The following is a 14,684-nucleotide window of genomic DNA, read 5'->3' as shown; positions in this document are numbered from 1 at the left end:
GTAGGAGGGAAGAAGTCAAGTAAGGGATGACGCGGTATGTTCTCTTCTCTAGGGTTGTTGGATCCGTGGTGAGGACAATTCTGGAACACAAAGTATCACAAATTTAATCTCTTTTTTCCCTACGGATTCATAACTATTATTAGATCCCAATGCATTCAATTCAATTCAAATTGGAAGACTCTCTTCTATGTCTGTCTGTCTCTTTTTGTCCTCTTTCCCTCTGCATTCCTCCGCATGCGACATCTCTTTCATAGTTCCCTTGTCGTGTGAGCTTGGGCCAGCCCTAACGTCTGCATCGGGTAAATAGGGTTGTGCCTGCACAACTAGGGGCCGACCAGGGCAATCAGAGCAGTCAGGGCAATCAAGGTAATCAGGGGGCTCAAGGATGATCTGGGGAAAGGCGCAAAGCCTAACTTAGTATGTGTGCCAATATTCCTGAGTCCCTGAGTTCCTCAGGGATTGGGCATTCTTGGTGAAAGGGCCAAATAGCGATTACATCATCTCTGAAACAGCAGATCCCAATAAAGACAAAAATAGCAGTCACAAAATAGGAAATGAGTAAATGGAAGTTCCATGGCTTGGAAGAGTCAGAAAGGGTACCCCCACTAGATGTGAATATGCCAGTTACGGGTGGGTTGTATGACATGCATAAACGTTCAAGAGTTACCCAACTTGGTAATTACTAGTTGAGTGAGCAGCTCTCCTAAACTAGTAATCAAGGCCAATGTAATCTCTACATCTACACTGTATAACTATTTTAAAAAAGAGATAAATGACAACAGAAACAGACTGTTTAACTAGTTATCTAACTACGTTATACAAAATATATAAATTGAACAAAAGAAAAAAACTGACCGACGCAGGGATCGAACCTGCAATCTCTTGATTCGTAGTCAAGCGCCTTGCCATTGGGCCAGCCGGCCTCGTTGTGAAATGGAAATTAATGTGCTTTATGAGCCAGCGCTGCCTCCCAGGCAAGCCCGGCAAAAACGTGCCGAGTGGGGGCAACTGCGCAAGTTCATCTCCACTCCGATTCCGGTTTATTCCTGCGCCCAGTTGAGATTCCATGACACATCCTCTTACAACATGCAAAATGTAACATGATGTAACCGTGGGGCTCTCACCGAGTTCTGGAAGCCTTCGCTGCAGTACAATATACGCCACTGACTTCAAGGAATGACCAGTTCCATTATACTTGATTTACGACATACATCCATGGGGATATACACCGGGGGTCAGAAGTAAGTATGCTGGGTAGCCCTAAAGTGTAGCAGTAACCGTGACATTCGCAGAATCGCAGCCCAGACTCGGCTATTTCTCGGACCAATTAATCGGGGATTAAATCGCTTACCTAGAGTATGGAGTAACTAGTTGTGTACGGAGTACAACATCCCCCTAACTATATAGAACATTCGAATATAGAATACCCCGTACCAAACCAATTAGCAGATAATGATGTCTCTCGCACAGACAGTGGATTCCACCATTATTACTCCGTACGGACCATTGCCCCCCAATATACCGCATCTGGACAGGAGACGCTTCTGGGGAACCGGGACATCCATCCCACCTGGGACATGAACGTGGATGCAACGGCAAAGATAAGCCTGCGACTATAATTCCCGCATTTCCCTCTCTCTCCCCTCTTTCACTTTCCTTTTTTTCCCTTTGCTTTACTTTCCCTTTCCCTGTCTCTATATCTTCATAGAATGGTTAAACTGTTTCTCTCACACAACCCCCGCTATTCGTGCTTGCACACCCACCGCGTCCGTTCCCAATCCGGGAGTGGTATGCACCTCTGAGGCATTTTCCTTAGGAACCGCCCGCATTGATCTCTGAACTTCTTGAATTTGAAATCTTGAATACCCAGTTCCCAATTCTTTTTTTCTTCCAATATGAACTTCCGCGAGAAGGTCAAGCGGGTGTTCCGCTCCAGATCCAAAAATGATGGAAAGCCCAAGGTCGAATACTATAGGCGACACGAGTGTCCCCCGTCCAAATTCCGTGGTCCTTTCGATCGTGCCCACCAGAAGAGCCTAGCCGCTTGGTCCTTCCAGGGTGCAATGGTCGAACGGACTCGTTCATTCGACGACTCCGTCTCACCTTGTACCACTTTTGAAGTGTCTGACGGCTACTCCGGCCCTTCCGATACTGACTTTTCGGTGTCCCCGGACAATGTCGATCCAGGTACGCATCCCCAGCCCTAATCGAAATCACCCAGCCCTATTAGAAAAAATTAATTCTAACTTCTATCTCATAGTCGACGCCCTTCCTGAGGTCCCTGCAGAATCTTCGCCACGCGCCCCCAACTCCGGCTCCCAGTCTTCCACCATCGTCAACTCCTCCAGCTACAATGGCTCAATGATGACCCTCACCAACGAGGGCTCCATCTACGAGATCCCAGAGGATGTCAGAGAGCCCAAGTTCTTCCTCAAGGAGTCCGTCCGCTATTCATCACCTCTCGTCCGGGCTATCTCGCCTGCCATGACCCCGTGCGTCATGTCCGCCCGGAAGGACCTCCCTTTTGCCCCAGAGGATCTCGCCCGTGCCCTGATCGCTATCCAGGTCTGCGCCTGAATATCGCCCTACTTTCTTCATATCCAGGAGATTGTTCCTTTTGAATCATCCCTTCCATTCCTCAAGACTTGATGTCTCTTATTTACTCGACCTTTTTTGGCTTTGCCGATCGGGCATCTCCATCCCTGAACCCCATCGTCGACCGAGTCACTCCTCACTAGATGTCGAGGACTGTCGGTCAGCGACTGTCTTTCCTTTTTTACCTGTCATGCATTTGCATCTAAGCGTATACCCGTTACGGATTTTGGCTGTTTGATTTTTGATTTTTGCTTTTTTTTTTCCCTTTTTCGGTGGGATCTGTCGGTTTTGCTTTGGGTGGGTTTAACCCATCCACCCCTGTCTTCGCGAGCCATTGCTCTCTTATCACGATATACACGTCGCGAATGTCTCTCATAGATGGTCTAGAGAAAATTTTAACGCTGCTGGAGATAACCTTACTAGAACTCAATTTCTCTGCTTTTTTGAACTATAACTCTCGTAAATCAATTAAAGTCAAAAAGGTACAACGCACGATCGAGATGGATCGCTCTAGATCTAAGATCGTGCAGTTGTTCGAGAAGAATCTTCCAACCCCGCCTAGAGCCAAGCTTTTCCCCCGCGCCAAGATCGCACATCGCTCTATTCTGGTCGTGATTCGTATCGGCTGGGTTTTCATGGAGTTTCAGTGGGTATGGTGGATGACTTGTGCGTTGTCGAGTAGTTACACTTGTGATGCTATTCCGATTGCACCCAATCACGTCCTCCATCTAATAGGCCGAAGAATGGCAGGGAGAGTGAGGAACTCGACAATACCACTATAGTGTTGCCGTATATTCTTGAATCTGGACATACAGTTTGTGGATTCCAGTTCAATCCTATATATATACGCTAAGAATGAGAAATACTTAGAGAGTAATACACAATGCCCTATTCGTTGCCCTCCACAGGTCGACCGCGGGTCACCCAGGCCTGGATCGGGGTGGCGGGGGGATCCATTCACAGACTTCGATATCTACGTCGCTGAAAACAGACAATGTTTCCAAGTTTGCTTCTACTCTTGTGTGAGTTTATTAGGAAGATCAAGGACGTCATGCTTGAAACTTGAATAATCTGGGACAAGATTTTGAATCTAAGCGTCATAAAGACCGTGTTGTTAGAGATGCCTCGATGAAAGGCAGAACCATCTTGCTCATTCTGTTCTCTCAATCCCGACATCGGTATTTCAATTCCAAAGTATCATCCTCCACGTTGCTGGACGAGCTTGCGCGTACTCCAGCATCATCTCGCACGTTCCGACAATGAGACAAGGCATACCGAGGCAGCGATGGTCGTTGTTGTAGTACTCAATATCCATAGAAAGCAACTCCTTTGAACAAAGGATCCAGTGAATTTACCAGTTGCTCGCCCGTCCCTCTCTCCGACCTATGAGTTAGGCGTGGAATGTTTCCAGGATGCTTTCCTGCTCTGGCTAGGATTGCTCGGTCCATAATCTTTAGCGCGGGGTGATATCCGCGAAATACAATGGTGATGAACTTCCGGGAACCACTTTTCGCGAATTTGCTTGCTTTTGCAAATATGCTCGTTTTCACGGATATGCTTTCTTTCGCGGACACTGCTCGTTTTCGTTTTCGCGGACTTGTTCATTGCGTATGCTCGTTCTCGGGAACGTACTCGTTTCCGCGGACGTTTTCGAATGAAACAGGTGAAGTAGTAGGGAAGTAGACTGAGAACATATTTTATAGTCTGCGGGTTGGCGTGCGCGGTTACGCAGATGCCGCGGATATATTCGTTTTGGCGGACACTTGGCGGACACCCTCGTTTTGGCGGACATGCTCGTTTTCACAGACATGCTCGTTTTAGCGGACATTATCGAATGAAGCAGATGAGGTGGTAGAGAAGTAGACCAAGAGCATATTATATAGTCTGGGGGTTGGCGTACGCGGTTACGCAGTTACCGCGGATATTTTCATTTTCATAGGCATGCTCACTTTCACGGACACGCTCGTTTCCGCGAATATATTCGTTTTCGTGATATCCGTTTTCATGGAGATTGTCGAATGAAGTAGGTGAGGTGATAGAATATTATGGGTGTTGATATGACCCCTCCTGCCTGAAAATTCAGTCGCCGCCTTCCTAATTTGGATTGTGCCTACTGCCGCTTCCTATACCGCCTTACAGTTTTAGACACCGCTTTCGTGTCAAACTCCAAATACAAGACAGTAGATACCTGCAACTTCTATGTAAACTCCTAGTAAAATTAAGTTACTTGTATCATATGACGTTTGAACTGCTTTATGAATCATCATCAACTGATTTATCATTGAGGAGCTAAGTCATATAGGAATTAGGTAGAATATACGATTTTTTCTGATTAAAATGCATGTCAAAGTGATAAACAAGTGGACGAAGAACACATTAGTCTAAGAGCTGGAGCGGGTGCAGGCGATCGTAATCTCTTGACCGGCAGTATCAAACGCTCATCGAGATCCTGAATCTAGAGAGCAACGGTTAGAAAGGTTTCTTTGACGCTTGACTGACGTATAACTTTTGACGCTCAAATCAATGATCATCCTTTGAGTATCAGCTTTGCCCCTTGGTGTAATGTAGCAATACAACTGCAGATTTTCTTCGTGATAGGATCCACTGAAATAGTAATGGAAAATTTGAGAATTGGCTCCTGTATGATATATGCTTGAATGCTTCAGTGCTTTCGCTCTCCTCGCCATGTTTCCCACTCTAAAATGTAGATGCAGAGGCCTTGATATGTATTAATGAAGCTTGTTGTCCATACTGAGCCTTGAGTCCATGGTTTCGATGCAGTGTCTTCTAGTACCTACATGTATTAATGCGACTTGCATTAATACATCATACTGTTTAATGAAGCTTTTGCTAATTCGAGTTTGTACCAGAAGTATTCGTCCCAAGTATGCCTGTATCCACATTCTAATCCACATTCCGACCATAGAAATTCTACAACCTTATTTTTGGCTAGTTTTAATGGTTCTCTATAAAATAATACATCAGAAGAAAGCAATAACGAAGAAAGCAATAACGAAGAAAAAGGAAAAGAAATTCTTTGATGAGTACTCATTGGTTGAAGTTCATCCTATTAAGTATATCACATGATCAGCTTCGCCCTAGGTCGATCTATGAATTATTCACATGAGCAATGTAGAGTACAGGAATCTAGGGAATCAGTTCAGTTTGGTAGATCATCGATAGTAAGTTTGGCATGCTGTGATGGCGAGGATCGGATCACATAGAATAAAAAGCAATATGCCAACGATAAAGCTACTAGCTAGTGGATTCCATTTTTATTGAGAGTATTAAACTTCCCAATAATTTCCGAAGTCCTAGCTGAAAAGTTGAAAGCTTGGCTTTGAAAGATTTCCAAAAGGATGTGTTGTTGAATGGAAGATGTGGCTGAAAGAGATCTTTGAATGAATCCGATCCATATGCCAATTGAGGGCATAGGAGCATCTCATCGATGGGGAAAAGACATATGTCCGGGGACAGGTCCGGACATAAGTGTAGTCAAATTTTGTCTTTGTCTCTTAGATCAGAGCCCTGTACTCCATAGAATGTAAAATGCCTCATTTTTGAGATTAAGGATCATTATATGAACCGAGTCATTTGAATGTAGGACCGAGAAACGGTACACGTGGAGCGGTGTCTGGAATGTTACATGCTGTGGATTTAGATTTGACCTGAGATAAGGCTCACTTTGTGAAACAGACAAGACTATTCTGGGAGTGCGGGTGTTGTAACACAGCATATATGAGATTCTGCCTGGGAGGCCCCAATTTCATTGATCTTTTAAGAGCTACATCCCTGTAAAGTTGCACGCCTCGATTAAGATGTGGAATCTGATCATACTAGGTCGGGCTTGATCACATCATTGGCGTTGGGCTTGAGTCACACTACTGGCACTGCCGCGGTTCATTGCAAATAGAAGGATTTTGCTTATTTGGAATGAGGTTTGAAGTTCTCGGTACCCTGTATGTACAGAGTATTTAACCTGGTTGCTAAGTTCTGGATAGCAATCTTTCAGACAAAGTAATCAAATAGGAAGCTGTTTAACTCGGGGAACCAGAACTATATGGATACCTTTTCTCCGAGTCTACATAGTTCTATGATATACAGGAATGAGGCAAATCTTCCACTATATACTACATCTGAATAGATTCAATGACATTGGCACTCGGTTATATTTGTTCATACTTTTCTACCGCTCCACTACGTAACCTCACAATACGGGCCATATGTACTCCACTCATAAGTGAAAGAAGTAGAAGAGCCGGTCAGATAACCTAGTCGGCCAAGAAAGGCAATCCGAGATCGAACTTTCCGATTCATTCGCCTGACGAGCTGAAAGGTCGACATAAGGCAGGAACGTTCACACTATATCTAGATGCATACTTAATGCACCTTTCGCCCACTGTACCGTGCCCTAACTTCTATCTGCATGATCTGAATAGTCGAACCTCAAATCCATTCTCTTTATTTTTTATGGCTCTATGATTATTTGTCAATCACTTACTAAAACATCAATCCAACTTCTACTTTTATCCGAAGGGGAAAGCACAACATGCTTCGCTCTCTGCGCCGTTTTCTTTGCTTTTCCTCTCCCAAATCAGCTGATCCCACTGATCTCGCAACACATGGCACGGACAATGTGGAAGATCTCATTCACTTGAGACCTGCTGGCAGAACGATTGCTCAAGCACGAATTGCTAATCCCTGCCCGGAAGGGGTTAGCAGTGTACAGTCCAGAAACCGTTCGGTTTCCCCCTCGAGTTGTGATAGTAGCACACAAACCGAGTCGACAAATGCCTCAGATAGCGAAACCAGAGCAACGACAGTATCAACTGTCACCGGAGCCACATCCACGCTCCCCGATACACCTGCCAAGTCTATCTCCACATCGAGATTGAACACAATCACAGCGTATACCCCCATCCTGCAGTCAGATGGCACTCTGCGGGCCCCGCAGATCACCTTTGATGGCTATGGCTCCTACGGGGGCCGGTTTGCTCCTGAATCCATAATGGGATTCCTATACGAGCTGACATCATTCTTCGAGGCCGCTGTCTCAGACCCTTCGTTCTGGGAAGAATATGCCACGTTTCAACGTGCTCGTGCCACACCACTGCACATGGCTGGGAACTTGACCAATTTAGCAGGAGGTGCTACTATCTGGCTGAAGCGTGAGGACAAAAATGAATATGGTAGTCACAAAACCCGCAACATAATTGGCCAGGTCCTGCTAGCTCGCCGGATGGGCCGCTCTGAGATCGTCACAGATTGTGCCTCGGCCAAGCATGGCAAATTCACTGCTGCAATGTGCGCGCGTCTGGGATTACGATGTGTGGTTGTCATTGGTGCAGACGACGCTAGTGCCCAGGAAGAGGACGTGCTCGAGATGAAATCGCTCGGTGCTAAGGTCCTGACGGCCCGCACCCCCTCCGGCATGGGTAGTCTACGCGCAGCCATCACAGAAGCCATGCGGTATGCGGTCTGCAATCACGAATCTGCATATTACCTCATGGGTAGCCCGGTGGGGCCTAGTCCCCTGCCGACTCTGGCTCGCACGTTCCAAGCCCTTCTAGGCGAGGAGGTTGCAGCCCAAATGCACGAGGCAGTAGGTTGTCACCCAGATGCCCTCGTCACCGCCGTCGGCAGTGGTAGCGGTGCAATCGGTCTCTTCAGACCGTTCCTCCATGACTCATATATTCGTCTGATTGGTGTGGAAGCCGCGAAGGCAGCTACCCTGACAGATGGAGGACTTGGGGTACTACAAGGTGCCCGCACTCTCCTGCTCCAAAACGACGATGGCCAAATACTTGATTCGCATTCCATTTCACCTGACATGAACTTGTCTACTGTGGGCCCCGAGGTCGCCCATTGGAAGGACTCTGGCCGGATTGAAATCTCAACTGCTACGGACGCGGTTGCCCTGGATGGGTTTAGAATCCTTCAGCACCACGAGGGCATTTTGCCCGGTCTTGACTCGAGTCATGCAGTAGCCAAGACACTGGATCTCGCTAGCGAACTTGGCCCGGGCAAGAATGTGGTTTTACTGGTGACTGGATGTGACAAGATCGGCGTACCTGGGGATGTCTGATTGGCTCGAACGTTGCGATGATCAGTGATTGCTTTTTTCTTTTTGTTGGGAATAAGCAATTCTCACGGTGCTGGGGTTTCTACTCTCCTTTGTCTATATCCTAGACGTCTTCTTGTATCATATTGTTACTTAACTTCTTGTTGCGAGTCAATGATACGCTTCAGGGCTGTTGATTATACTTTGAGCTATCATACTTGAGATCCTGGCCCTTTTCTTTCTTTTTGCAAAGATACTCTCCTACGTTGAGTGGCTTTTTTTACGAGCTGCTGGCAGCTGCAGTATGTGTTCCTTCCCCGCAGTATGTCTCCATTGTTCGACTGTCATTTCTTCATCTTTGCTTTTTCCGTGAGAAAAGACTTTGGTCATCGGCATTGTATTCCCCTTACTGCGGCAGAATGTGATGGCATATCAAATCCAGTATATTTCAAGGTTCTTTTTACTTTTTGTCATCAGTCATATCGTATCATGTACAGTAAAGCCTTAGAGAAATCAAACGTCATTATTCAATCCTCATGTGTGACCGACATGTCCAGAACCTCAACCCGGCCTCTTCCGCGGGTCTCATTGCTCACCAACTCGTTCAATCCCTTGAACGCACCGGGTTCAGCAAACCCAACAATTTCCCACTCATCCCCGCCAATGACTTCTTGCGATTCAACTGATTCGATGAACGCCATGATTTTGTCCTTGACGGTGCCCGGGGCCTTGGGTGCTTCCACATCAGACTGACCAGCCTCAATATCTGAATCGTCCTTCTTAGATTTCTTCGATCCCTTATTCCCTTTCTTGTTGTTCTTTGAGCCACCAGATGGGGCTTCCTTCTCCTTATTCGATGCTGCACCTGGGGCAGCCTTGACAGACTGCTTCAGCAGGGACACTGGACATGTCACACGAAGACGCATGCGGGCTCGCATAACGGGGATCGGCTGCCAGGCGATGAGAGCCTTCATGGCATCCAACGCTTGACTCTTCGCCGAGCGGTTCGCCGAAACTCCCGTCCAGAGCGGCTTCTTCGGCTGAGAGGGTTTCTCCTCGCCATCTCCATTCACCTCCCCGCTCGAATGTGCCTGTTGTTGTCCGCTGGCCGAGGTTAATTGATCCAACGCTTTGTGGATCATTCCAGAGGTGTACACGCGCTTGGTTGAGGGGTCGACTAGTCGACCTGACACGATATCCAGCACTTCCTTCTCCACTCGCTCGAGGATGTCTTTGCGCTCACGCTCGCCGACTTGCACTTCGCCTTTACGGAGGATCTCTTGGAGGATTTCCTCTCGTGGGGTACCGGTCCCGAAGGCCTTTGCTAGCTCTGCTGTTGGGGTTGTTTGTGCTTTGGAGACGGAGAGGAACACGGTTGGGACTTGGAGGACATTGTCGAGATCTTTTTCGGCGCCGGATCGGTATTCCAGCAGTTTGTTCTTGTAACAGGCGAGTTCAAAGCGCTTCTTGCCTGGATTAGGATAAAAGGTTAGAAACGTCCAAGGAACATAGGTAAGATAGAAGTGTACCCTTCTTTAGTCGGACCACCGATACATTGGTGAATTTGATCTGGTTGGAGGGTTGGTTGATAGGCATTTTGGGTGTGAAAGCCGCTGAGGGCTGGTTGCTTCAGTAAGAGAAAAAACAGACACCAGAAAATGTAGTAAGATTCAAGATATATTTTTGAATACTGTTTCCAAGTGGATGGCACCGTCAAGATCGAAGGATATATGTAGACTGAGTCCGAAGTATCAAAAGTTGATTTGCGTCAGGCAATTTACCCAAAAAGGCTTAGTCGAAAAGCTCGTGCCCCTCGTAGCCTTGGAATCCCGTGACTCACGCTGACTCATCCGGGTCATGGGGTCGGGCAGCTTCCTGGGGTCATCTGATTGGCCCAGCCCTCTCGTCTTATCGACTGTCCCCGGCGTCATCGGCCAAGGGACCTGCTTCTCCTCATCTCACAAGCCCCAAGGCATCACCGTCTTGCTTCTTCCAACCCTTCAACTTTGTCTCAATTATCAATCATCTTGTGGTATCTTCAAATTGTAAGTGATCAACTTCCTTTGGCTCATTTTGAGAGCCATTCTCCCAACGGTTACTGATAAGAGGTGCCTAACTCCAGACCCCAAGGTACCCGTTCATCATCACCAGCTCATTACCATCATTCTTGCTGTGAAATCCAAACACAGTACACAATGAGAGTCCTGTCCGCCACTCTCTTGGTGGGAGCTGCTTCGGCCGCTGCTCCGCCCTTCCAGCAGGTCCTCGGAGCTCACAGGGAGTATGCGGAGAACGTAGCCCAACAGGGTGCGGATGCACTCAAGCCCCTGCAGCACCTCCAGGACCAGTTCAAGTCTCTTTCTGGTGAGGCTCGTCAGCTCTGGGAGGAAGTGTCTAACTACTTCCCCGAGTCCATGGAGAGCGCTCCCTTGCTTTCCCTGCCCAAGAAGCACACCCGCCGCCCTGACTCGCACTGGGATTACCATGTCAGTGGCGCTGAAGTCCAAGACATCTGGGTCTCTAATGCCGAGGGCGTCAAGGAGCGTGAGGTTGAGGGCAAGCTGGAGGACTACAGCCTCCGTGCCAAGAAGGTTGACCCCAGCGCTCTCGGCATCGACCCCGGTGTGAAGCAGTACAGTGGTTACCTGGATGACAACGAGAATGACAAGCACTTGTTCTACTGTAAGTTCGGAAAGCCTCCATCCATCATCTAAAGTTTATCTAACCTCCGAAAGGGTTCTTCGAGTCTCGCAATGACCCCAAGAACGACCCCGTTATCCTGTGGCTGAACGGCGGTCCCGGCTGCTCGTCTCTCACCGGACTTTTCTTGGAACTTGGACCCAGCTCTATCGGTGCTGATATCAAGCCTATTTACAATGATTTCTCGTGGAACAACAATGCCTCTGTGATCTTCCTGGACCAGCCCATCAATGTCGGCTACTCCTACAGTGGCTCCTCTGTCAGTGACACTGTTGCTGCTGGCAAGGACGTCTATGCCCTCCTCACATTGTTCTTCAAGCAATTCCCCGAGTACGCTGTACAGGACTTCCACATTGCTGGCGAATCTTACGCTGGCCACTATATTCCTGTCATGGCTTCGGAGATTCTCTCCCACAAGAAGCGTAACATCAACCTCAAGTCTGTTCTCATTGGTAACGGTCTCACCGACGGTCTTACTCAGTACGAGTACTACCGCCCTATGGCATGCGGCGAGGGTGGCTACCCCGCTGTTCTGGATGAGAGCACCTGCCAGTCCATGGATAACTCCCTGGCCCGCTGCCAAAGCATGATTCAGTCCTGCTACAACAGCGAGAGCCCCTGGGTTTGTGTCCCGGCCTCCATCTACTGCAACAACGCCATGCTTGGTCCCTACCAGCGCACCGGCCAGAATGTTTACGATATTCGCGGCAAGTGTGAGGACGAGAGCAACCTGTGCTACAAGGGTATGGGCTACGTCAGCGAGTACCTTGGTCAGGAGAGCGTGCGTGAGGCCGTCGGTGCTGAGGTCGATGGCTACGACTCATGCAACTTCGACATTAACCGTAACTTCCTCTTCAACGGCGATTGGTTCAAGCCTTACCACCGCCTCGTGCCCGGTCTCCTTGAGCAGATCCCTGTTCTGATCTACGCTGGTGATGCTGACTTCATCTGCAACTGGCTTGGCAACAAGGCCTGGTCCGAGGCTCTTGAGTGGCCTGGCCAGAAGGAGTTCGCTGCCGCCAAGCTTGAGGACCTCAAGATTGTACAGAACGAGCACGTTGGCAAGAATATCGGTCAGATCAAGTCCCATGGCAACTTCACCTTCATGCGTATCTTCGGTGCTGGCCACATGGTTCCCATGGACCAGCCTGAGGCTAGTATCGATTTCTTCAACCGCTGGCTCGGTGGTGAGTGGTTCTAAACACTCAACCGAGCTGCTATATGATACAATGCGTTGATGAACTTATCATTACACTACGTGTTATTGATCTTGCCACTGGCTGTTTGCGTACAATTTGACACCTAACCCTCTGGGAAATTCAGAAGGCCGCATACTATGTTTTCCTACCGATTTGGCTTTTGTTTGGTATATAACTAGGCAACTTTGAATTCAATAAATTTTGGATAGACTCAAACATTGAGTAATAAACATGTAGTGTAGGCATGGATGATGCATGAGTGCAGGTATAACCCCAGAACCCCATAGTTGTTGACCTATGGCTCAGGCACACCGACGGTCTAGGACTTTCTACCCCCACAGAAAGGTATTCTTCGAATTATACCACGGAGGCTTGCAAGATATTCTACCCTACGAGGGCCGAGGATTGAGCCAGGATCATGGAGTTGGCAAATTGTTCCACAAAGTATGACCCATCAAACCCAGGGCTAAAAGCAAAGCATACGTATTGAAAAGATCGGTTCATTTCATTGGTATAGTTCATTTTCAATTTTTTGACAGCGGGGAAAAGGTCCCACGAGTGTCCATAGAAACACACCGGAAATAACGGAATCCCTCCAAGAACCCCCGGCAAAAAAGCGAACAGAATGATTTAGCCCTTCTTCTTGCTGACACCGACGGTGCGACCGCGGCGGCCAGTGGTCTTGGTGTGTTGACCACGGACACGGAGGCCCCAGTAGTGACGCAGACCACGGTGGGAGCGGATCTTCTTGAGGCGCTCGAGATCCTCACGGAGCTTGGAGTCGAGACCGTTGGAAACAACCTGGGTGTCCTTGCCATCGGTGATGTCGCGCTGTCTGTTGAGGAACCACGAAGGGATCTTGTACTGGGTAGGGGTCTGGAGGATGGTCACGATGCGCTCGAGCTCTTCGGTGGTGAGCTCACCAGCACTATAGAAGGCGTTTTGTCAGCTTTGCTGGTCTTGTAGAAAATTTGTTTGTTGTGCGATATTCCCCCTCCTTTTAGTCCGCAGGTCGATTCCGGTCCAGACTGTTCCATTGTCTCTTTCGAGTTTTCCCTCCAATAACAGATGATGCATGGGAATGATTGAATATTCGATAGGGATTGTGGCGAACGTACCGCTTGGTGAGGTCGACATCGGCCTTCTTGCAGACCAGGTTGGAGTAACGGCGACCGACACCCTTGATCTGGGTCAGCGCGTACATGATCTTCTGCTTGCCGTCAACATTGGTGTTGAGCAGACGCAAGATGAACTGGAAGTTCGTCTTATCGCCGGTCACGAGCGCTGTTATCGAGAAACCGCCATGTTAGCCAACATTCAATTTCGAGAACTGCCATCTCTGCAGTCGTTTCCAGCATTTCTTTTTTTGGCAATTTCGTGGTTGTATATCATATAATGCTCTCGGACTGAAAGAAGGGGTCGTCACGTACACATGATGGGCGATGGGCGAGGATCGCGATGGGTTGTCGACAGAGGGATGGAGAGAGGAAGTCCAACTGAGTGACTTTGCTTGTGGGATCGGGTAATTGGAGCACTAACCCGATTTGGACGAGGGCTCGCTTGTTCGGGACTAGGCCCAATATGGCTAGTGCGTAATGTAGATCATGTGCAGTCACATGACTGTTAATTTCGGTGTTACATTCGGGTAATCTGCCGTGTTATTTACACGTATTTTACCTGCAGCCCTGACCAGACGGCTTTGTTTTCCTCGACATGAAACAGTGACGAACCCAATTCCTGGAGTGATCAGCCACTGTCAAAGTGTCTCTTTGTGCTTCGAGTAACCCTTCATGAGGTTCATACATTGGTTTACTTTGTGGCACTGTCATCTCTTTGATTTAAGTTTTTATTTCGCGTTTCTTAAGTCTATGGATTGGCTACCCGCAGGCCCGTACATGCTTTAGCTCATATCTTTATTCGTGGCGGACGATGCCAGAAGCTCCGATTCACTTGCTTTATGAAGTTCGATATCTCTAGCTCGATACTAATCACTTCTGCACTTTTATGGTTATTTCTAGACTCAGTGAGGTTTACTCAAGGCCAAACAAGAGATCAACATGGCCACAACATCCATTACCTGCACTGGATCTGGAACCCCAATCTATAGGATCTTCGATTTGATAAGTTAT

At 48.0% G+C, this 14,684-nt stretch overlaps 5 protein-coding genes across 5 annotated transcripts; 3 read left to right on the top strand and 2 right to left on the bottom strand.

Moving 5' to 3' along the window:
* Positions 1-1,895: 1,895 nt before the first annotated feature.
* Positions 1,896-2,577, top strand: LCP9604111_5232 (uncharacterized protein; the record flags this gene model as incomplete). The annotated part of the gene is made up of 2 exons (XM_039073020.1): positions 1,896-2,187; positions 2,261-2,577. The coding sequence occupies 2 exons, from the start codon at positions 1,896-1,898 to the stop codon at positions 2,575-2,577; spliced, it is 609 nt and encodes a 202-aa protein (XP_038928694.1).
* Positions 2,578-7,144: 4,567 nt separating this feature from the next.
* LCP9604111_5231 (tryptophan synthase) lies at positions 7,145-8,680 on the top strand (the record flags this gene model as incomplete). The annotated part of the gene is made up of 1 exon (XM_039073019.1): positions 7,145-8,680. The coding sequence occupies one exon, from the start codon at positions 7,145-7,147 to the stop codon at positions 8,678-8,680; it is 1,536 nt and encodes a 511-aa protein (XP_038928693.1).
* Positions 8,681-9,183: 503 nt separating this feature from the next.
* Positions 9,184-10,252, bottom strand: LCP9604111_5230 (guanine nucleotide exchange factor SDO1; the record flags this gene model as incomplete). The annotated part of the gene is made up of 2 exons (XM_039073018.1): positions 9,184-10,127; positions 10,186-10,252. 2 exons carry the CDS (start codon positions 10,250-10,252, stop codon positions 9,184-9,186), a joined length of 1,011 nt encoding a protein of 336 aa, XP_038928692.1.
* A 261-nt stretch (positions 10,253-10,513) lies between these two features.
* cp3 (carboxypeptidase C PRC1) lies at positions 10,514-12,557 on the top strand (the record flags this gene model as incomplete). The annotated part of the gene is made up of 3 exons (XM_039073016.1): positions 10,514-10,701; positions 10,779-11,338; positions 11,392-12,557. 3 exons carry the CDS (start codon positions 10,514-10,516, stop codon positions 12,555-12,557), a joined length of 1,914 nt encoding a protein of 637 aa, XP_038928691.1.
* A 628-nt stretch (positions 12,558-13,185) lies between these two features.
* On the bottom strand, positions 13,186-13,989 carry LCP9604111_5228 (40S ribosomal protein uS13; the record flags this gene model as incomplete). The annotated part of the gene is made up of 3 exons (XM_039073015.1): positions 13,186-13,483; positions 13,674-13,839; positions 13,986-13,989. The coding sequence occupies 3 exons, from the start codon at positions 13,987-13,989 to the stop codon at positions 13,186-13,188; spliced, it is 468 nt and encodes a 155-aa protein (XP_038928690.1).
* Between the last annotated feature and the right edge of the window lie 695 nt (positions 13,990-14,684).

The sequence above is a fragment of the Penicillium roqueforti genome (assembly GCF_015533775.1).
Source record: "Penicillium roqueforti strain LCP96 04111 chromosome Unknown scaffold_12, whole genome shotgun sequence".
Lineage (NCBI taxonomy): Eukaryota > Fungi > Ascomycota > Eurotiomycetes > Eurotiales > Aspergillaceae > Penicillium > Penicillium roqueforti.
Note: the sequence above shows the minus strand (reverse complement) of the source record. Positions and strands in the feature narration are given on the sequence as shown.